The following is a 22,251-nucleotide window of genomic DNA, read 5'->3' on the forward strand; positions in this document are numbered from 1 at the left end:
CACCTTTGCCTCGTGTCCTTAGCCCTCCCAGTCATACCTCCTCCTGATTTCCCCCTGCACTGAAAGTCTACAACAAGGATAAAACATTGTTGAGATTACATCTGTCCAAGAAAATTTCTTCCTTTCTCCCCATCCCCCTTTCTGGGACCCCACAAAACATTAATAGGATTGATTGGTTTTAACACTTCATTTGTAGTGAGAGGGATGTTGGTGGAACCAGGCTTGTCCCCAGGCTCTGCTCTACTAAGTCACTGTTTTTGATTCTCCCAAATGCATATAAAGAGTAGATTTTGGTTTGAGTATAGCATATCCATCTGAAATTTATTTAAATGATTCTAAAATTAATAACTTACAGCACTTGTTAATTCTGATGTTAAAATCTAGATGTGCATTTTTTTATTTTCCAGTCTGAACAGGTGGTCTACATGATTGTCTTTGGTCTTTTCTGGAGCCAGGCTGCAATAGCAGGAAGTGCTTGCACTCTGTCTCTGAGAGCCAAAAGCCTGGGGTAGTTGTCTGCCAGGTCAGGTTTGTAGGACAGAAGTGTTGTGCTGCACACATCCCAGTAGAAATCAGCCCATGTTACCTGGTGGAAACGAGAGAGAGAGAGAGAGAAAGCAGTAAATAAGTTGATAACCTCAAAAGGTGGGACTGGAGGTGAATTGGCCTGTTCTGTGCCAAATTGCTTTTTAAAAATTTTTTGAGTTGACAATTACAGAGCTAGGAATAAGGTTGTAATGCAAGGCTTAACATGAATAAAAATGGGATATATCAAGTTTTTGCTACAAATATGAATTGCATTGTAACATTGATCTTTCAGGCAGAATCTGTGCTGCAGAGAAGTGTCTTCATTTCTAAACAGCTTGGGTAAAAGAGAGGGGTTAAATTTCTTGGGTTTTGATATTGTCCTAAAATGAGAAGAGTGATTGTAAGCTGAGTTCTAAACTTCCTTTTCCAGTGACTAGTAGAAAGATGTTTTGTGTCAACGTACTTCTAAACTGACTTGGTAAATTCCCTTTCCAATGGCACAGAAAACAGTTTTTGCTTTGTAGCTGAGGCAACAAAGGTATTGGTAAGAACAAGGATTTGAAAAGAGCGATGGTGGTTGTTTTACAAAGTTTGTAGGATGGCATGAAATCCAGAAATTCAACAGTAGTCAGTTATTTTGGTTTACTGGCAACCTGATTGGAATGGGAGAAATAAACAAAAAATATACTTACAGATTTTCCTACCAGCCAGTTCTTATCCCCTAAGAAAGCATCCAAGTCTTTCAGTAACTCTGGTGCTTTGTTGGTGAGGATATCATTAAATGCTTGTGTCTGGGGGAAGAACAGAAACACAGCCCCACGTAAGTAGAGAAGTCATCAAAATGGGATTCCTGTGGATTTCTTATTTATGAAAAAGATGTACCATGCAGAGAAATGTGAAAAAGATGGCAATGGATTCATTTGGTCTGACCCAAATTTTAGAGCTGAAAGTACTCTGTCCTCTCTGGTGGAGAAAGGAACATGTTGACTTCCAAGAAAGGATCAATAAAACAAACAGCAATTATTTAAGACAAGTAAGTAAAGAATGAAGAGGCAACTGCACCGTCATTTGAGTAGGTGCAAAGGGGCACTAGGGAACTTAGGAAAGCTGAGGTTGTTACCTGTGCAATGCATCTTATGCCCGAAAGACACAGCTTTTATGTCTCAGTGAGCAATGATTCAAGCCAGTTGCTCCCTTAGTATTATCTCAGGCATGTCTGAGGGCTTGCGTGTATGCTATAACATAACGTATGTTGCTGGGCCATTCATTTATCTGTGATAACAGCCACTCAGCTGCTTCAAGGCACGAGTCTGCCACGGGTTTGAGAAGAACTTGTTTGTAAAAGAAACTACTCCTAACTTAACGTGGCCTTTTTTTGGCCTTAAGCAGAAGGGCTTTTCTCTTCTGAATGTTGATGTGCTTTATAATGTGAAGTCTTTAAAATTCCTCAGATCCTGTAAGCTATGTTTTTATTGCTGCATACTGACACCTGTGTGAATAGCATCACTCAGGTTAATGGGGTACTGGGTTAAAAAGTGTTTTCTTTGATGGTTACTGAGATACCAATGTCCTCTGGAAGTGGGGCCACACAGCTTAGTTGTGCTGTACCGTCTCTTACGATGTTCCCTCCCAAAGAGAGCTGGTGAGTTTTGTCTAGAGTCCTCTGATCGTTTTCGCTGTTCAGTTCTGGAGTGTTAGAAGCAATGAAGCCTTTCGTTGTCGAGCTCATTGCTTAACAAAGACGTTGGCCACTTGTCTTTCCTTACCAGCCCTTTTCATGTGAGACATGGATTTTGAGCTTGTATCAGATTTGTCTTGCATCTTATATGTTAGCAGGTTATTTATTTGCCATTTTTATCTCCTCAGCAATGAGATTTGAGGCACTTAAAATATGTGGTTTTAAAGGCTAAAGTCCATATTGAAGGAGGTAAGGCCCTAGTATTTGTATATTAACTGATGACTGATAAGACTGTGGGTGGTGGTGTTTTTCACCTAGGTGTTGCCTGTAGTGGAAAATTTTAACACCACTTATAAAGGTTTAACTGTTTCCTTTGGAGACAAACTGTTTTTCTTTTTTTTCTTCTCACCCATGTGGAAGCAATTGAGATGCCAAAAGGCTCTGCACCTGTTGTGATTATCTGGTCAGACCTGGGTGGCACAGTTGGTGCAGCTGCAGTTAATTCCTGTTTGACCTAAACTTGGAGAAGCACTTTCAGTTTAAGTTAAATAAGCACCATGTAATAATGGACTTGCTTCAACAGCTTTGAAATTCAGGTTAAGGAGAGAAGATAAAATGTTGAAGAGAGAGCAGCTTAAATGCTTCCAAAAGATGCCGCCTAGGATAAAATCAGTATTTCTGCAGACCTAGTTGAGGACTTCATGCACCTTTCCACTGTCTGGTGAGCCTTTTGGGGGGAGTGTAGGGCAAAAAGGGGCATGCATGGCACAAACCGAGGTTCCACGGGCCGGGTCCCCATGGTGCCTTTCCCTTGCTTCTTTTTCTTCTTGCTACTGGCTAGGTATATTATGCACCATTAAAACTTTCTCTGAAGGACAGGTTTTCCTGTAATTGCTTGTCAGCTTTGGGGAAACTTTCTGACTTTTATGCTTTACTGTGTGTAAAATTATTTAAATCTTTCAGTTTCAGGATATCCATTAGACTGTGCTTCTACCACAAGGTGGTGGCAGTGGACCCAGGAGGAGGAAGGGAGAACAGGTGATGCTGACTTTGAAAAGGTTAGAAACTTGGAGAGGGTGAGTTTCTAGTTCCGTGGCCCAAAACACACTTGCGCGCAAATGTGTACAGGCACGTAAGGGTTGCCCGTGGACTCCCTTCCCTTTTAAATTCAGCACTAGTGACATGATCGGGGTCCTTGATTTTGGAGAAGTGCTTAATTGTCAACTCTGGCACACCCTGCCACTACCATGGGGGTTTCCCTCTCTGAAGGAACAGCTGTGACAGCATTACTGTGGTAGTAACCTGCTCTACAGTACTACGTCAGCAATAGTGCTGCTGTTCCTAAGAGTTTAGAAATCATGAGGCGGCCTCCCCTCCCCACCTCAGGGAACTGAAGGAAGTCGCTAGGAGAGAAAGTAATTAGCATTTTTGAATAATAAGACTTCAAAGCACATTTTCAGATATTCCCCTGAAATATTTTAGAGAATTTGCATAGAATTTCTTTTTCTTTTTAATTAAGCTAACATTTTGTAGTCTGTTTTCTATAATGAAATACCCTGGTCTAACTGAAATGTATACAAATAAATGGAAGGTGGTTACACTGACTGTTGGTGGTTAGACGTGTTGTTATACTACATCTTTCATAAAAGGTCCAGGTTATCTCTTTGGGTCAGAACCGAGTAGAAGTATTGTAATACTGTAGTTAACTCATCCATCACCCTCTTTGCTGAACAACTTACATTGCATTGTGTGTTTACACTGGGGGCTCCCAGTTAGCAGGGTAAGAGAGACTGGAATGACCCCAAAAATCCTAAATGGTGTAAGACTTGCCTGTGACTATGTGTTAAAGTATCCATGGGAACTTGTTAGGCTGGGCATTAGTATTCGCAGAAGCACCACAAAGGACTGAGTTAGGGCCACGGGGGGGTCTGCAGAGCACAGCCGCAGTGAGGGACGCGCTGTGTTGCTCCCTACCAGCACGCAGTCTTGAACTGCTCTGGCAATTGAAAAGTTTTTGTCCGTGGTACCTGATGCTACTGGAGACTGATACTTACTGAATGCCACAAAGAAATCAAGATGTGCAAGCATAAAAAATAAGATAGTATGGAGCTGCTAATCCTTTTGAGATAGCAGAAATAAAGATTTTAGCGTAGTCTGTTTGCTTGTGACAAGACGGTGGGATGGGAGTGTCCTGTCTTTCCCTTAAAATAGTAGTCTGACATATACATGTGCAGCATCCTTGATTAAAGGTGAACTGGTGAGGGGCAGGTCATGATGGCCTCATCGTTGCTCCCAACAGGGAGGAGGTGGCAGGGAGCAGAAGGCCTTGGCTAGATTAGCCTGGAGGACGAACCACAGACTACCTCCAGCACAGCTTTGCTGAGGTGGCAGGCCCAAGGATTAGCATGTGGCTGCCACTCCAGAGGAGACAGGCAGGTATGCACTCGTTGCTTATGTAGTATCTTTGTTCAAATTACTGATTGTCTTACTCTCACATCCTGGTTTTTCTCTGCCCAAGGGAACAGCACCATGAAATCATCTATGGTGTCCACAATGGCATCGGCTAGTGCCTGCTCCACAGGAGTCTGACCTGCCAGACCTAGGAGAAGCAAACATACAAAGGGAGATTAGAGACAGTACCAGCAGGAATATTTGCTACCCCAAAGTTAAGCTGTGGGTTTTGTGCACGCCTCTGTACAAAAACAGGCTCTCCAGGGCTTTTTGGATGCTTGCAACATGCTTTTGACTCCTGATGTCCAGATGCGATCTCATCTCTGTGCTTTTCCAGCCTCATATTGCCATCAGTGGTAATGCATTGTTTTTTCCATCACCCAAATTCACAGCCTGGCTTCTGCTTTTTTTAATCCTTCTCTCTGCTTTCCACCATCCCAGAATGTTCAGTAAGGACCAGCACTAATTCCTCTCTGTTAACCTTCCCTTATACCAACTTTCAAGGTCCTCCTCCCTGTTGTAGTCTTGTCATCTTGCTCAAAGCAATTTCCAAAAGTGCTTCTGTGAATGTCTGCTTCCCTTTCCCTCTCTCCTGAGCATTCAGCCCCATTTTGAACCTGTTTGCTTTTTGCTACTTCACTGTAAGCAGGCACCTTAGCCTAACTTGGTCTTGTTTACAAGATCTGCTTCCTCTGCGATCTCCTCAGTACTTCTACTTTCTTCCTCTCCCCCCCCCCCCCCCCCGCCACCTCCTTCAGTCTATTCATGCTCTTATTTTTGTGCAGGTTCAGGTAATTGTTTTGTCCGCTCTCAGCTCTTAAGATTAACCTGGAAGCTCCATGACTTCCCTTAAAGCATACACCCTTCCTCTCCTGAGCCATCTCCCTGACTTAAACTTCATGCTTTTGAAGGTAAGAGATGTGCCTCTCTTCTTTTTGGCATCAAATTCCCTGTGAATGTTCAGTAAAGTGTAGTAATGTGCACTTAAAATGCTGTTTCTTTGATTAAAAGCTAATGCTACGTACAGAGACCCAGGGGGTAGAGTAGCAAGCTTTCTCTATGAATCGAAAGATTTTTCCCTTCCATGCACACTCTTTCCTGCCATAGTTAACAGCATTGCTAGCACTGGCATGAGAACAGTGTGGTTTGACATGACTGAGGGAATAGATAACAACCTGGGTGGTTTCTGTCCTGCCTCCAGCTGTTGCATACTAGTCCCACCCTGTATCAGTTGTGCTATGGGTCACGCAGCATTGCAGATCAGGGGCCTGCTCTGGCATGGCTCAAAATAAACAAACAAAAAAAGAAAAAAAAAACACCCTGTGCTCTCTCTCCTTCCTACCAGAAGTACATTTATGTTGCAGTCTGGAAAAAGCGTTGGGGAATATTTCAGTCAGAAAACCTAAAACCATGAAATAAGTACCCTTCTAGATCAGCCTTCTGATAGGAGTAGGGTAGGGGGTAAGGTGAGTGGAGACAAGTCTGTCTTTTTTTTTCTCCTTGCCTTTATGTTACCAGCTGGACACTCTTCATTCTTTTATCTTGAAGTGGATTGTATTGAGCATAGAGGAAATTAGCAGGAAAACAGTATTGCAGACATGCCTTAAAATCTATTGTGCTAGTGCCCTAAAGAATAATGCTGTGTTTTCTTCTGGTTTTCCAGTTTACTCAGTTGGAAGACATGAGAATATTTTGGAAAAATTTTTCAAGGCAGGTTACATCTTTTTGCTCTGAATGTAAAAAAGTAACAGTAAGATAGTGCTTACTTCCTTGGCCGATCTTCAGTTTGCTGACGTTCAGCACAGTAAAAACATGTCTGCCAGGTGAGTTTTGCAGGAGGTTTTGAATGACAGCTAGTTGACCTAAAGCAAGGCCTGACTACTTTCTGTGATTGCTTGCATTACTAGAGAGTCTTACATCACATTATCTAACCAGTCAAATACTTCCATAGAATGTAATACGTGAGTATGAGAGTGGTGTCTCCACCTGATCTATTCTCTCTTCCAGAATAGAGTTGTTACCTAAATCTATTTCAGTGAGTGAATCTCTATTACTTTCAAAGGTTCCTCATCCTGCTGGTCTTTCTGGTTAGCGTGAGAATAAAGCTTGTTGACTGGAGAAGTCAGACCAAAAACCGTGTAGCATGTATAGAGGGAAAAACCAGTCAAATATAAGGGGGATGTTATCTGTGAGTTTTCTTGTAAATATACACATTTATTATGCAAACAGAGATACTTTGCAAAGTGGCTTTAACTCTGAACATCATAGCACTTCATGCTTTAGATTGGTATTTTGAGCCTTTTCTTTCCCAGCTTTTTATTGTCTACGTGACATGTGAATGGCCCTAAATCTTGTCATAGAGCTCCAGTGCCTGTGGTGTGTTGCTATACCTGAAGGTAATGCACAGCTTGGGTTAAAGGTTGCCCTGCCCATGCAGCTGTAGTGTTTTCAGGTCTGTGTCCAGAAAGAAAATACTTCCCTGACCGCATAATCTTGGCTGGCCTACCTCTTCTTTTTTTGTGCCTCTCTTTAGCCTGTCCTCAGCCAGGCATCAGCAATTGTTCCTTGCTAACAAGGGGGAACGTGGGTGCTGGAGTACCACAGAAAGGTAAGTGTGGGAGATGTGCAGGAAGAAAGAGAACATAGCTTTTTCAAGTACTATGCAACTGTTCACCCTTTTCCCTTTAATATGCAAGCTAGGATGTATACTAAAAATGCAGTGTTTTATCTGAGGCAACTGTCCATTTCCTTTGCTCTACTTATTTTGCAATGACCTTTTTCCCTTTCAGACTTTGGAACTGCCAGGGACGTAGCCTGAGATATCACGAAGACTTCTACAGCGGCCACCGTCAAGTAAGCAAACCTCTGGCAGCGAAGCAGAGAAGAGAAGCCTGCTGAGAACGCACGTGCCACCGCGCCGCGTTCCTGAGTGCAGAGGCTCTCTGGACCGTGCCCCCCGAGTAGCACCCTTAATGGCCTCCGTCAGAGTGACACAGCTTTTCTGTAGGCAGCCCTCGACGCTGCCAAGCAAACTACAGGTGCGGCAAGAGGCTGATAACTAATCACTTGTGCCTGAGAACAGCCCTGGTGCCAGTACTGCCACGCTAGCATTGACTTCTGTTCTTCTGTGTCTGCTTTTGCCGGGGTTGGATGTGTTTTGCCAGAGAGCATTAAAGGGTGCAGAACAGAGTGAGAAAGTTGTTACCTGTTTCTCTGGCAAGGTATCTTGCTATTGCCAGGCTTTGGTGAATGATAACTCCATCTACTTCCAGAACGGGGACTTTGCCGAATGGGATAGCTTGGAGAAAGAAAAAAATATATATATATATCAGTTAAATCCTTACCCCTAACAGTGAAAGTCTGTAATAGCTGCACTTTTAACACTCTCAGAGGGAAAGCATTGTTACAATACTCACTAGTTTCACAGCATGCTATAGAGATGGATTAAAATTAAAAAAAAAAAAACCACAAAAAAAACCCAAAAAACCAAGGTTAAGGAGATAAGCAGGGTAATGTTGCAAGATGACAGCTGTAGGGTAGAAACTAGGTATCCCGTTTCCTAGCCTTGTGTTCTGAAGACTACGTGTGCTCCCACATATCCTGAATTCTTTATGCAAGGAAGCTTTTTAATGGAGTCTTATTTTTCCTCCTCTTCCCTGCTTTGCCTTCCCCTGGAGAGTGACTGTCAAGGTTAGGCCAAGCACTACTGAAGATTTAGTAGTGCAGGATCCAGCTGGGTTATGAAAGAAGAGACTGAGCAAAAGCTACAAAGGTGCTTTTTAGTTTACTGCTGTTTTGAATTCAGAAGAAATGATTCAGAAAAGCATCTGTATTTCAGAGCTTGTATTGTAACAAGACATTTAACATGACAGTTCTCTACCAGAGATAAGGTGAAAGCTTACAGGACTTAGAGACTGATACAAGTCTCGTACTGAACCACAAATGCTAAAAGATACTCAAATTTACTTGGCTTGGCTTGCATTCAAAACACCTCAGCCAGTCATGGGGAAAAGCTTCCAAACTTAAGCATGGGGGAAGACAAACTAGGCAGGCATGATGGATATCTGTAATAGAGGCTGAGGTAAGGAATCAATCTTTTTTTAAATTGTCAATTTAGTAGTATAATGTAAGTGAAAACTTAGGCTGCTGTTCTGTTACGTTTTGCAGAGACTGCTGGCATGGTCTGAAATGGGGTTGGAATCCTGGAGCAAAACTTAAGCCGGGGAAAAACATGAGAACATGACTACAGGAGGCTGCTCTCAGTGCGGTACGTGGCAAAGGATTTGAGAGGCAGAAACTTGGGTCTAAGGTGGAGGTGACGTACAATGAAGGGGGAGAACAGTGAAACCTGATGTGTTTGCAACCTGTTAACCAAAATAGCTTCATCAGTGATATGGTAATTGATGAACGTTACCACATGGCTCTGTGGTGTAGCACTCAATATGCAGATCACACTAGGAAAATTTAGATGTCAAATCCATATCTGCAAAATCAATTTGGCAGCTGCACAAAGTATCTAGGGCTCCACGGTGCATTTTGTCTAGGCATATGTACACGGTACTAATGATACCAGTTTTTTCTAAGTTTAACACACTGGGACGCCAGTATAAATTTTGATGCTGATGAGTAGCAGAAGCAAGAGATCTCAAAAAGAATTAAGATTGTTTTACCCCGGGGAGAAAGCATACAATGCTATTTGTTATTGAAACACTAATAGAGTCGTTGCACAGAGGACTCCATATGTTTGTTATCCAGAGAGCGGCAAGGTCCTGGTAAGTCCACATGTTACTGCAGTGAGAATCCGGTGATGGAAAGACACATCCCTGAATGCTAAACTGAAAAGCCCTCTCGATTATGGAAATGAGAAAAGCCTTGGTTCTGCACTGTGGATTAACAGTGCAGAGTGCCCTGAATGCCAGTATGTTTAAAGCCACAGTACCATGAAATAATGTTTGTTTATGCAGGATGCTGATGCATCTTTCAGGCAAGTGCAGGTAGAGGGGATCAGAGAATTGCATTACCGCTAAAAGCAATGGCATAGTCAGCTCGCAGCGTCTTATGAAACATCCCAAACCAACGAAAGTTGTATTCCTAGTTAAGAGCTTGGTGATCGGGTAGCAGGAAAAGCGGTTAGCTCCCGAGCAGCAAGCGTCAGCCCTGTAGGAGTTAACAGGCCGTCTTTAGAGGCCTCTGTTAGACGGCGACTGATCTGATGCCGTTGGGACTAGGTCAACGTGACGACGCAAGTCTGTTTAGCAATAACTATCAAAACACGATGATCGCGGCTCCAGTTAGGAAACAAAAATTGCGTAATCTAGAAACTGAGCACATCATTTTCTGCTCTATTTACATACACGAGGAAAGTCTAAAAGCCGCAACTTTGCTTGATGTTTCACTTTGTCAGTCACTACAAGGAAAATGACAGACAAGGGTTTTTTGTTATTTTTGTTTCCTTATTTTTTAGTAGACTTTGATTACAGCAAAAGGACGGAGGCATCTTTTTGACAGTTGAGGAAGATGGATTAAGGGGCAATAAAGGCAACTTGGTGGTGGTGTGGAAGAGCTAGCAATAATTCCTAATGATCTGTTTTTCAGGGATCTGGCTATTTCTGGGTTCTTCTTTTTGCTGGCTCACAGAATTCTGAGATTGCTATTCACTCCTGGAAAATGCAAGTAATGGCTATAAACTGTCTTCCCCTTAATGCTGACTTATTTTCATTAGGATGTAGTTACCCTTTTCTGGAGAAGAAACTTTTTTTAAATTAAAAATATACAAGCTACAGCTATTGTTTTATGTGTGCAATGAAAATATTTTGTAATTCATAATGCAAGTGTAAAATTAATTAGAGTTGCTTTTATTGAATGTTTTCCTGCAAGTCTTATATGTCCAAAAAGAATATTTGATTTATAAAGAGGCTTGGGATCTTTTGTGAAGAGGCAGCACAGAAATTGTCATCATTACTAACAATCAACTCTTTAAAGCATAGGAGACACTAGACGGGAGATGTTCTTCCCTTTCTTGTGTGTTCCAAATGTGATTTGATTTTCTTTTTTTTTTTTTTAAGAACAGGAAAAAATTATGATTTGAATGTAAACTTTGCTTTTTCTTTTGCTGATACAGTGTTTGTATATGACTGTGCATTGACTTCACCAAGCCAACTGCTTGTCAAGTGTTGAGTTACTAATCCATAAATGAGGGTGGGACTTGTGAAACTTTTGAAGAAAACAAATTTGTGCTGTGTAGACAACTATAAAAACTTGGTGTTTCTTCAAAAGTTCTTTTGTGCAGGTAGTGCTATTGTAGCACACCAGAGAATATGGCAGATGTCCAGGCTGCTTTACAGCTGAAGAAAATAGCAAAGAATGGAAAGGGGCAGAAAATATTTATGGCAAATGTCCTTCATCTTGGAAAAGAAGTTATAATGGCTTAAAGTTGGATTTTCAGGCTGGCAAAGTTCTAAAAGGAAAAAAAAAAAAACAAACCTTTTTGCCTTTGAGGCATTAGAACCCAAAATTCACGTAGGAAGACCAAAGTTTTTAATAACGTGAGCAAAGTATCTTTTTGCTTTTCTGCTAACTTAAAAAAAAAAAAAAAAAAAGCTCTAATTTTAGTAACCAATAGTATCAGCAGGGGATGGTCTTGCTGTGGCCTCTGTAGACACCTTGTCTGTAGCCCGTTTTTCAAGCGCAGATCAAAATACAGCTGGGCCATCTACTCAGACACCAAACTACAAACAGAAATGATCTGTCTGTAAATGAGCTTAAGCAGTGCTACTTTTTCCACTTGTGGATTTGGTTTCTGTGGCTTATTTTGAGCATTCTTTAGTATTTTTGGCCCTATCTCTACTAACCAACAACACACGATAACGTTTAAGGAACATTTCATGATATATGAATGTGTCAAATGTAGAATCATTGTATTAAAACATTGCTAAATTTCTGGTGCCCATTTTTGATGCAAGGCATAGTTTATGCCACTCCACGTGGACTGAGCGGGCAGGCCAGTTCCTGCATGTGTACCTCCATTAGATGAGTAAGTGGAAGAGGCAGCACATAAGGCTACAGGGTGAGCAGGATCTCATTTGAGCAGAATGAGGATTTGGAGGGTAAATCATGAGCCAACACGAACCAGAGTGCAGTCATGAATCAATAATTAAGCTAAAAAAAAAAAAAAAAAAAAAAGGCAGACTGAAAGGATGTGCATGCCACTTAGCTAGTTTTTATTTAACCTGGATCAATTAGGGGGCTGCTGTGTGCTCAAGTCAGTTTATTCTCATGTGTTATCTCTCATCATATGGATGTTCTTTCCATGTTTGCCAAAACAATGTTGTCTTGCAAAGTTTCCAACTTCCACTTGAGCAAATGCATTTGAAGAAGGGAAACTAGAAAAATCTGTTGTCGTCATCTCAGCAACAGTGTCATTTCTCAGGCATGCACAAAATACGTGACTTTTCTCTTGTAGTTTCCACTTGTTTTGTTTCTCATCTGTAGTAAAAGGCACTATGAATGCTTGTGTTGATTTCCAGATTTTGAATGAAAACCCACTTTAAAGGAGAACAGGGTTTTAAAAAAACATGTTGTTTGGATAGCTAAACCTGTAGCCACCTTTAAATTGAACTTTAGTCATCAAGTTCTTGCTTTTTCTAATATCCTGATTTTTTGTTGTTGTTTTTTAGTGTTGCTGGAATGAAATCTGCAGGCTTCACACCCCCTGTCAAGAACACCTTCACAGGGTTAAGCGTAAGTCATCAGATCTGCATTCTTTCTTCTCATTTTAGGAAGGAGTCAGTGAAGTATCTGTGCCAGTTCTTGAGTTGGACAAATTCCTTTGTATACATAATTTAATTCTTCTTGGCGTTTGACTAGAACTGTGATGTTTGTAGTCTCTACTGGATACTAAGGAGGGAAGATGAGGTCTGGTGCACGTTAGAAGCACAGGTGTCTGTATAAATTCTCTCCATCCCGTGAAGTTTCCTAGGGCTGGAATACCGTTCCCTTGCTGGCATGCAACAATTCAGCCAACAGGTTTTCATTCCAAATAAGCGTTTGGGCCTTCTTCTTGACCAGGAGCTCCTCGCTTGTCCTCCTGGGGACAGCCCGGTGGAGGAATCTGTTTCTCCATCAAGGACGCGGACCAAACCCAGATTTGTCGAAGCCAGCCGGGCTGGCTGGCTGCTGGCTTGGAGAAACCCGGGTCCGGTGCTGTGGTACGCTTCTCACCGCTGTCCTTCCCTTCCCAGCCAGCAGAAAAGCCCCCGCGCGGAGAGAGCCGTCCTCGTTATTCTTCTCATCTCTATTCTGTCTTCTCCACATGTATCCTCACGCACCTCGGTTTCGCTCCTGGATGTGAGTTCAGGTTCCTGTTTTTTTCCTGTGCCTAATGCTCCCGAGTTGACCTGTTTCTTCCTGTGTTTCCTCCTGCCTGTGTTGAAAGTTTATGGCCTTGACGCTAAGCAACCTGTATTTAAGTACTTGAATGTTCCTCCAAACCTGATTAATTAACAAGGAGCTTAGGCTGATGTTGTAGTGAGGCAGTTGGATTGGTCAAAGATGGGGGTGGGGGGGATTTTTGTATTTATGTTTCTTATTACAGTAACTTTGTCAAAATAAATTCTCCTTTGCCTTGAAAACCAGCTATAACTTCTTTTCCTTTCTGTTAATATTTAAATTGAATTGAGAAAAAAATGTATCAGATACTTTATATCTTTCAATTGAAATATATGAAAGGCCTTTTTTTTTTTTTTTATTTTTTTTTTTTTTTTTTTTTTTACGCTCTTTTAAGGCTGTTAGAGGAACAAGGCTGCTGGGAAGCAACTAGACTGGAGCTGGAGGCATCTGGAATCCGCATCTTCTGGAGAGGGAAGGCCAGAATGGCAATCTGATCTAACTTGGATCGAGCATTAGTGCTGCTGCTATTACAACTATGATTTTCCTTGGAAGTGACTGGTAAGCCCTACTTTTTACTCAAAGATAGCTATTTATGTACCATTTTAGCTAGGGCTATATAGTAGCAAGTCATTCAGGAAACGGGACGAGTGCTCCCTTGAGGAATTCTTGTCTGCTTTCTGCTGTCAGGTACTAAATCTTTCAAGGTACCTCTGCTATGTCAAAAGTATTTTCAGTGCAATAATTAGTCTCTCAAGTTCCCTGAGGACCTTTCAAGCACAGTTCCACTCCCTGAACAGTTTGTGGGAAGTTTACAGCTGTCAATGCAATAGAGGTATCCTTTACTATGACTGTAAAGTCTGCGTAATTGCCATTGCTTCAAATTCCTTGAAGGAGCCACAGAGCAATAGCTGTTACTGCACGTCAGCCCAATATCTCAAGGAGGTGGTAACTTGGTGCACCAGTGCAGTGTGTCTTATACCATGTCATGTTTTATGTCAATGCAATAATACTTTTTGTGAAGAGCCTATTAAGTGATAGTACAGATCTTGAGTTAGCCCATTATGTGATAGTGAGTAGATCTTGAATTCACTATAGATTAAATGGTGGTATGTTTGAGTCTAAGGCAGTCCAAAGGGAAACTGTTACGTAAAGAATAAGTTTATTTACTTTTCTAACAATCATTGACTTTGTGTAGACTGAAGGATCATGTAAATAGTCTACTTGATTAGTTTTTAAAATTCTGTGCTAAAGCTAGTTGCAACTAGTACTTTCATCTTACCTTGTTTTTATTTATATTAAAACTACAATTCTTGCCTGAAGTTAGCAGTTGGAAAACTTACCAAAGATTATCTTATTGGTGACAAGAAGGAAAGGAAGAGAAATGTTGAAATACAGAAATTGCCATTTTAGAATTTATAAGCCAGACAACATGCATTTTTAACCTTTTATAACATAACCTCCCCCCTCTTGGGGGGGGAGGTGTAGACAAAATTGGGTGAGACAGTATTTCTAGGAGCAAGGAGTTACTTATTTGCTGGAAATAGCTAAAAGAACGATTAAGAAGAAAGCTTGTTGTGGGGGGCAGGGTCCAGTGGAATTAGCCACTTGAAAATGCTAAAACAAACAACAAAAAACCCAACATCACGGTTCTATCCAGTTTAAAAATTAAACTTGCAGCAGCTGCAAGTCTGTTTTCTAAATAGCCTTTCTCTGTGTTACTGTCATTGGAGACGTTTTCTAGTTTCCCTTCAGTTTTACAGGAGAACTAAGAAATCATGAAGCAAGTTTTTCAGAATAATGACTGTTTGTTTTATATGGTATGATTTGGGTGGGAGAGTGGTGTTTGTTATGAAACCTTACTTTTGTTTTGTGCTAATTCATGAAGCAAACATCTGCTCTGTGCAGAGAACTGACTTCTGATGCTCTTGACAAACTTAGTTCTTTAGTTTGATTTGTTCCCTTAGTAGGTCAAAAATCACGAAGAGACTTTCCTTGTCCATATTTATGAGAAGAAGGTTTTCTCTTCCCTAGGTATTTTTTTATTCGTCGTATTTGATGTTTTTAAAAAAGAGGCACATGTGTTTTATACTTGTAGACCTCTGAGGGCAAAACTGTTCTTAGATCTTCTTTCAAAGTCAAGTGGGTAAATACAAACATGCTTTACTGTATGGAAATATGTATAGCAGTTTGACGGTGCATATTATTCACTTCAATGTGTAATGATATAACTAGTTCAATCATACCAGTTTTAATGATTTTTGAGAACTGCAAACAAGGCATGTACCAAATTGCTATTGCATTTAGCTGCTGTTACGTTTAGCTAATGCCTTTACCTTCATAACCTCCCCATGATTTGAAAGAGCTATATGAATTGACTTTTTTGCATCAAATTTAGCTGAGTTCTCCTTATGATTGCTAAATGCTTAGCACCTTCCCCCCCAGAATGAGATTATTACTGGAATCTGCTCCTTTAAGTTCTGTTCTGATTGAAGTAGACCTAATTAGGACAAAATGGGAAAATACTCTTGAGCTCCGTAAGAAAGGTCTGAAAACAAATGACAGTAGTGTATGCAATCTCTCAGCAGGGTGGGTTATGCCTGTCTGTGCTCAGTGGGTTGGAGGAATCTCTTTATTCCACACACACTGCTGAACAGAGCAGTAACTGAACTCTTTTTTGGGATGGGTCTGGTAACCTGTCTTCCTGAGGACCAGTGTTTTCTCTATTCCCTCTTCAATCTGCTCCCCCGCGGAGGGAGCTGTGGAAGATTTTTGGAAACTCAGGATAACAGAGAATGCAACCGGCTTGTTCTCCTTAGGGTGAACGCCACACCTCTGCTGTACACGACACCAAGCCGCTTAGTCCCTAGCTAGGAGGCAGCCATTTCTCGTGTTCAGCCTTGACGTACGAAATTGTCGTGAAGATGCCCAGGGACAGATCGGGGCAGTGCCCGTTGATCTTCTTGCACACTGTGAGGCTGTTTACCGCAAGGACCTGTTGCTACCTTTTATGCAGAGTTTTGTCTGTGGAAATTTACTTTGCCTGGAAATACCCTGAGTGAGTGACTACTACTTGTCAAAAGAAGAGGAGGAGGTAGTCATCAGCTAGTTGATCACCAGGCAATTTCCTTAGCAGCATTACATTGTTGTGCATACAAAACAGGATTTAACTTAGCTGGTGTTGTAGATGATGAATCTTTAACTGGCACATTCTCTGCAGTGCGTGCTGTGGCAGTAAGCATGGTATTTGCTATACCTGAACCAGGATTCAGTGAGCCTTCCAGGAGCAGAAGTTTAGCGTCCAGCTATGAGATGTAGCACTTTCAGACATTCATCCAGCTGTTTCTTTATCCATTTAAATTTTCCTGGCCAGTTACCTACATCCCAGCTCCCATCCACTGACCGATAGGAAGTAACTTCTTTACAGAAGCCTGAAATTCAAAGATCTCATAGGCCTGCGATGGTTTCCCACAGGTGATTTCCGAAATCTGGGCTTGAGAGCAGCAGCATGTCTTCCCACTTCATATTACAGAACTTATCTACTCTGGGATGCCATTTAAAGATCAGTAATAACACAGGCTACTATGGAAGGTCGTTATGCAGAGAAAATCAGAAATGTTCATTAACCCTTAGTAAGGCTTCTAACAAACTTTTCAGTTCACAGAAAGAGAAAGCAAGATGCCCAAAGGTTAAATGACTTGGCCAAGATTTATTAATGCAGCAGATAAAACAACAAACTACATGACAGGTTTTCCAGTTCTTTTGTCTAAGATACCTTTGTCTCCAGTGTTTTGATGGTAAAGGTATTGCAGCTGGGTATACACGGTAGTGAACAAATATCATAGGCTTCACTGGGGGACATTCATGATGTGAACACTGAAGAAATAGCATGGGAAGAACTTCCTTGCGTTACTGCTTTAGCTGGTTCAGACTTTGGGAATGTCATCAATATTCCATGAGATGCACAACACCTTGACCTTGGCTGATAGAGCTGCTATCAGACCATCTTAAGATATAAATGCCTCTGTAACCTATAAATTACTATTCATGTTTTGTCTTGTAAACTTGTCTTGCTTAAAAATCATTATGCAGAATTCTCCATAAAAGTATGCATTGTTAATATTCTGTGGACTTTGTTTCAAGGGGTATGTGTGTGTAAATATGTGCATAGTTAAATATGAAGAAGGCCTATGCAAAGTTTTCCTTGAGTCACCTGAATTCTTAGTCTTGTCTTTAGCTTCTTTCCTCCTTCCCTGAGAGTGGCAGCAGGAGAGAGAAGCTACACTGCATGATCAACAGGCTTAAGCTGTTATGAAGAAAAAGTTTGCAGAGTGAGTAATGCCTCACTGGCAATTTTCTTGTTTCCACAGTTTCATTTACACTTGTGTTTGTGGCTTGTTAGCTAATGTTATCCTTTCTTCAGAATGTGAAGTGTCACAGCCTGTGTAACAAAACACAGGCCAAATCCTTGTAAGGAAGACACTGATACCTCTGATTTCATGTGCTCCTGTCTCCCAGCTCAAGCTTGTCTTTGTTTCACTATGGCTACTTTAATGAGCAGAAGTAGCAAATAACTTTAATACCTTTAAAGAGGCAACTTTAAATAGCAAACATCAAACGGAGTATTGCAATTTCTGGAGAACTCCTAGAACAATTAGTAGAGCTGTGCCCTTCCTAGGAGCAATGATACTCCAGCACCTCTTTCAAAATGTTTTTTTTTCCGTACTAAATCATCTGATTTTTTTCATTTACTCTCACCACTTTCCCTCTTTGAACAACTTTATGGTTGCAAAGCAGTGTCCTTTTTGGCAGTTCCTTTGCATTTGGCTTTCTAAAATTGGGCCGATGACTGCAGTGTGGTCTTCGAGACCAAATCCTCTAAGAACCCTGGAAGACTAGCGCATATTTGATCAGCTTTAGGCAAACAAACTGAACTGAACTGATAAGGAGCAGAAGCCCAGCTGGATAACTGTGGTAAATGTGAGGAACCATGCAGTTTACATTGTCCAAAGATTTGGGTCTGGATTTCTGAGTTTCAGGAATGACTTTTGGGGTCTGTTGATTCTGGGCAATAACATTCCCATAGGCTTCATTAAAGCCCAAATCTGAATGCGTTTTTTGGTCATAAAACATACAAGTACCTCCTCGCTTGCTTTGCATTTAGACAGCATTTCTAGGAGAGCTTTGGAGTCAAGAATCTGTTCTACTTACTTGGTTTGATTTTGGGCCAGTCTGCTGCTTCTATCCTGTGGTCTTCATACTTCTTGCCCGAATAGGCAAACACATAGCGGCTGATTTCTGCTCGTCCTCTCAGATTGAAGTATGTCAGCTTGTAGTGTGGCATGCTGGATCCCTGAAAGGGAAGACACTGAGTTATGTAAAATACGTGTAACCCAGCTCCTTTTTACAACAGTGCACCGTGTGCTTGTTTGTGAAACATATGCTTATACAATGCTAAGGACATATTACAGCAAAGTATGGTGTGTTGTATTTTGCAATCATTGCATTAGTCACTTTTTGTTCTGCATTTGTCAGCCACAATATTCAAGCATGAGTAACTACAGTTAAATTTACAGTTGGTGCTTAGATACCCCAGGGAGCAGGCTTGGTTTTTAGAGATATTATGAACTTCTAGCTTTCATTTACTTTTGTGTGACTTCAAATTCAGGCCATTTTTATGTTTCTGTAAGGTGTTTTTCAAAGAGTGTATCAAAAATCGCATACCCTATTATTGCCGCTCAAGGCAGCAGCTATTTTGTTGAAGCCTACCCTATTGAGCCTCTACTGCTTACAGAGACCTTCATCTAAGACTGAATCAGGAGAACTGGCAAACTGCTGAAATTTGACTCGTGAACCCTAGTTGCACAGGCAATGGACCTGACTTATTTTAGAAGCAAGTTTCCTGTGGAAACTAATCTACCTTGGTGCTGTGAGGAAAATCATCAAATTCTCACCATTTCTCAAAAAGAAAACTTGAGGTGATTTTAAGTTAGGTTTTCACATGAGGTTTTTTTCAGTTCTAGTTAGGAATCATGTTATAGGAAGGACCAATTTGTTTGTCAGGGTGACAAACAACAAAAGCAAATACGCACTTTTGAGTCTGATTATGCAACAAGGATGGGAAAGATAAAGCCTCTTCAAAACAAAAATGAGCGCTTCATCTTGGTGCATACAGTGCCTTGATATGAGAGATCTGACTGTGAGCTCAGGTGAGATTTAAATGTACCAATGAAAAGCAACTAAAAAAACCAGCTACCCCCTTCCAATATAAAACCCTTTCTAATCACAAACATTTTAGTCTTAAAATAGACCTTGTGTGTCAATTATGATCCTTTGCTCTCCTTCTGATCCAGAGTTATTAATAAAGCATGTAACGTAGATACTCTGCACTAAGAAAGAAAGGGAATGTTTTGTCTGAAATGAGTAAGCGCTACTAAAATAACCTTGCAATAGAAGCAACCTTCTATTCAGTCATCTTGCCTTAGAAAATATATGCTTGAGGGCAGATGTATCATCAGCTTTTGCTTTAGAGGGAGAGGCTCTTTGCTCAGAAAATAGGAAAGCTTGTACTTAATTCAGTCTGAAATGAGCAAACTGTTTGCCACTTTCTCCTCAAAACTAAAAAAATCTCCTTTCCATCCTCATGGTAGAAAAGGCAAAAATTTCACAGCAAATGAGCACACTGGAGGTTCTTTAGTACCATGGAAGGTGTCTGTTTCTATGGAGGACACTGTAGGGTCAGAGGGGATCATTAATAAATGGAGATTTTTCAAAATCTGTGTCCCAGAATGGAAGCAATTACAGACATTGAGTGTTACTGATGTATTTACAAGCACTTCAAAACAGATTCCACTAAAATTATTTTTGAAGTCAAGGAAGCGTGCTCTTTTGTATCTTGTGAAAGAGGGATGCTAAAGGCAAAATAAGTTACACTAGAAAGCTTGTGATTATCATTCTGTGTGTTTTATCTACCAGAAAATACAGTTGTCCTCTGTTTTGCATGTTCAGCTTGCAGATTAGAAGGGTACACGTTCCTTTTCTCCAAGGAGATAACTTTTGACAATTGCATCTTCTCAATTCCAAATTTCTCAAGTGTGTTTTAGGTAAGTGGCAAAATTTTGCCACTGTGTTTTCAAATTTATTGCTGGGGGTCATCTTTAAAAGAAAACCAGACCTAAAACCTCTGATGCATTACCAGTTTGGATCTACATCTAGAAAGTTAATGTCAAAAGAGAAGAAGAGATTGAAGCTTTTCTTTTCCATTTGTCCCTACTGCTGATTTTTGTGTGGTCATCTGAGAGTGAGGAACAGCATTTTTAAGAGTGTGGGTTAGCTGAGGTCCAAATTAGACATGACTTTATAGTAATGTGGGAGAAAAATGAAGAAAAAAACCCTGATTCCTACCCTGACAATCTTTTTAAAGGCAGCAGAATGCTAATGATTCAGTCTGCATTTGCAGATGATATGACCTTTAACATGCAAATCCAAGCAGCTGTCTGCTTCTGTTTTTTAGGGGCATCCATAATGCTTTTTCATAAATAGCATTAGAAGTTCCAGTGCCCTGGACTTAAGACACTACTCACATGTGGCTCAAGTATCTCAGCTACCTCTATGCTACTTGGCAATTCATCTTCAGAAAGTTATTGACAGCTGGAAGGCGTTTAGAAAGAACAAGAAGAGAGGATTTAATGTGCAGTCATGAAGCAAGGGGTAGGCAGCCATATACAGAATGGGGTGGAGATGAGTGAAGTGCAGCATTTCTGATGGCAAGTATTTTGAAAGAGTATAACTCTCGCTGTGTGAGTTTTCTATACAAAGACATGTATAATCAGGAGTTGTGAGATGATGTAAAGAACAGGGAATTTTGGCTGAATATCAGGAAATCTTCATCTGTTGTAGTCGTCTGTGGAATATTTTGGTCTATCAAGGAAGTAGTGGAAACCATTGTTTGAAATGTTTAAAGCAAGGCTAAACAAATTTCTAATAAATACACTATAAGGCGTAATCAAATATTTGCAGTGCTGATGTGCATTTAAGCTTATGAATTTTGTTCCATCTGTGAACAAAAAAAAAACCGTGCAAGGAGTTTACCAAAAATGCTTGACATTTAAAAGGCCTCTATAGCTTTACTGTAAGCATGTTTTGTAAATGTTTGTAGGTTTTATTTTTTATTTGTATTCATTGTGAAATGTCAGGAGTAGTGCTTCCTAAACAATTCCACATAGGTTTCTAAATGAAAGAAAAGGTTGTGCTCAGAATAGGTTTTTTGCCAAGCCTTGAGAAAGGGGGGGGTGGGAGGGATTCCCCTTGTCCTCTTTTACCCTATTCCTCCAGCGTGTTTTGTAAAAGAACAGGACGTGAGGAACAAATGAAAAACAGAAAACCAAATGTCAAAAATGAAAAGTATTTAAAAGAGCAAAAAATGTTCTTTGGGTGGGGGGAAAAAGGATTTATTTCAAATCCTTTGAGTCTGTGCTTTTGTTTTTGTTGGAGGAGTGGAGGGGAATCTTTAAAACTTTTCTTTTTTTTTTAAAGGTTTAGTCATGACAGTGGAAGGGATCTTAGTGCCCAGACTTGCAAACGCTTAGCCACCTGCCTAGTGCTATTACTTCTACCCAGGTGAGTTCGTCATAAAGACAAGTGTGTAGAACCGCAGGAGGGGAGCTGCGTAAAGCACTTCCCACCCAGTAAATCTGGCTTCCAAGCAGACGGTATTTCTACTTCAAAAGCCGTGAGTGCAGCGGTAGCCAAAATCTGCCAGGTGCCCTGGAGTTGTGGTGTCTGGGTCACACCCTGGCTGCACCCCAGCAGCAGGTCAGGACAGGAGCTGGGCGCTCGCCGTCTCCCTCCTGCCTTCCCGGGAAAGGAAACGCGGGGCGCGGAGGAAGGCAGGGAGCTCGGGGCCGGGACTGCGGGGCACGGTCAGAGCACTGTGCTCACGGCCAGCATCGGCCAAAGCTGCCGACTTTGTTGCGTGTTACTTTCAAAACAGCCAACTGCACTAGTCGAATTTGACTTTAAAATAAAGTTATGACCCTGCAGGATGCTGATTTCCGTATATCCAGCTTCCTTTGGCAATGCCTTTGAACTAGTTAGCTGGCTTTAATATACCTTTAAACAGTACAGAAGTGGCTCTCATGATTAAATTCAACTTTGGAGGTCCATTCAGTGACAAAGTCGAGCAGTTTTGAAGGCGATCTGCCGGATGG

At 41.1% G+C, this 22,251-nt stretch overlaps 1 protein-coding gene across 1 annotated transcript in view; it reads right to left on the bottom strand.

Annotated features, from left to right (window-relative positions):
• Positions 1-302: 302 nt before the first annotated feature.
• Positions 303-22,251, bottom strand: part of HPGDS (hematopoietic prostaglandin D synthase) — a 31,801-nt gene continuing 9,852 nt past the window's right edge. The window contains exons 2-6 of the mRNA XM_026102447.2: positions 18,254-18,395; positions 7,863-7,955; positions 4,696-4,805; positions 1,221-1,319; positions 303-586 (exon numbers count right to left, since the gene is read on the bottom strand). Coding sequence (XP_025958232.1) covers positions 422-586; positions 1,221-1,319; positions 4,696-4,805; positions 7,863-7,955; positions 18,254-18,386 — 600 coding nt within the window. The 5' untranslated portion in view covers positions 18,387-18,395 and the 3' untranslated portion in view covers positions 303-421. The remainder of the gene's footprint in view (positions 587-1,220; positions 1,320-4,695; positions 4,806-7,862; positions 7,956-18,253; positions 18,396-22,251) is intronic.

Source organism: Dromaius novaehollandiae, chromosome 4, assembly GCF_036370855.1.
Source record: "Dromaius novaehollandiae isolate bDroNov1 chromosome 4, bDroNov1.hap1, whole genome shotgun sequence".
In the NCBI taxonomy this organism is placed as follows: domain Eukaryota; kingdom Metazoa; phylum Chordata; class Aves; order Casuariiformes; family Dromaiidae; genus Dromaius; species Dromaius novaehollandiae.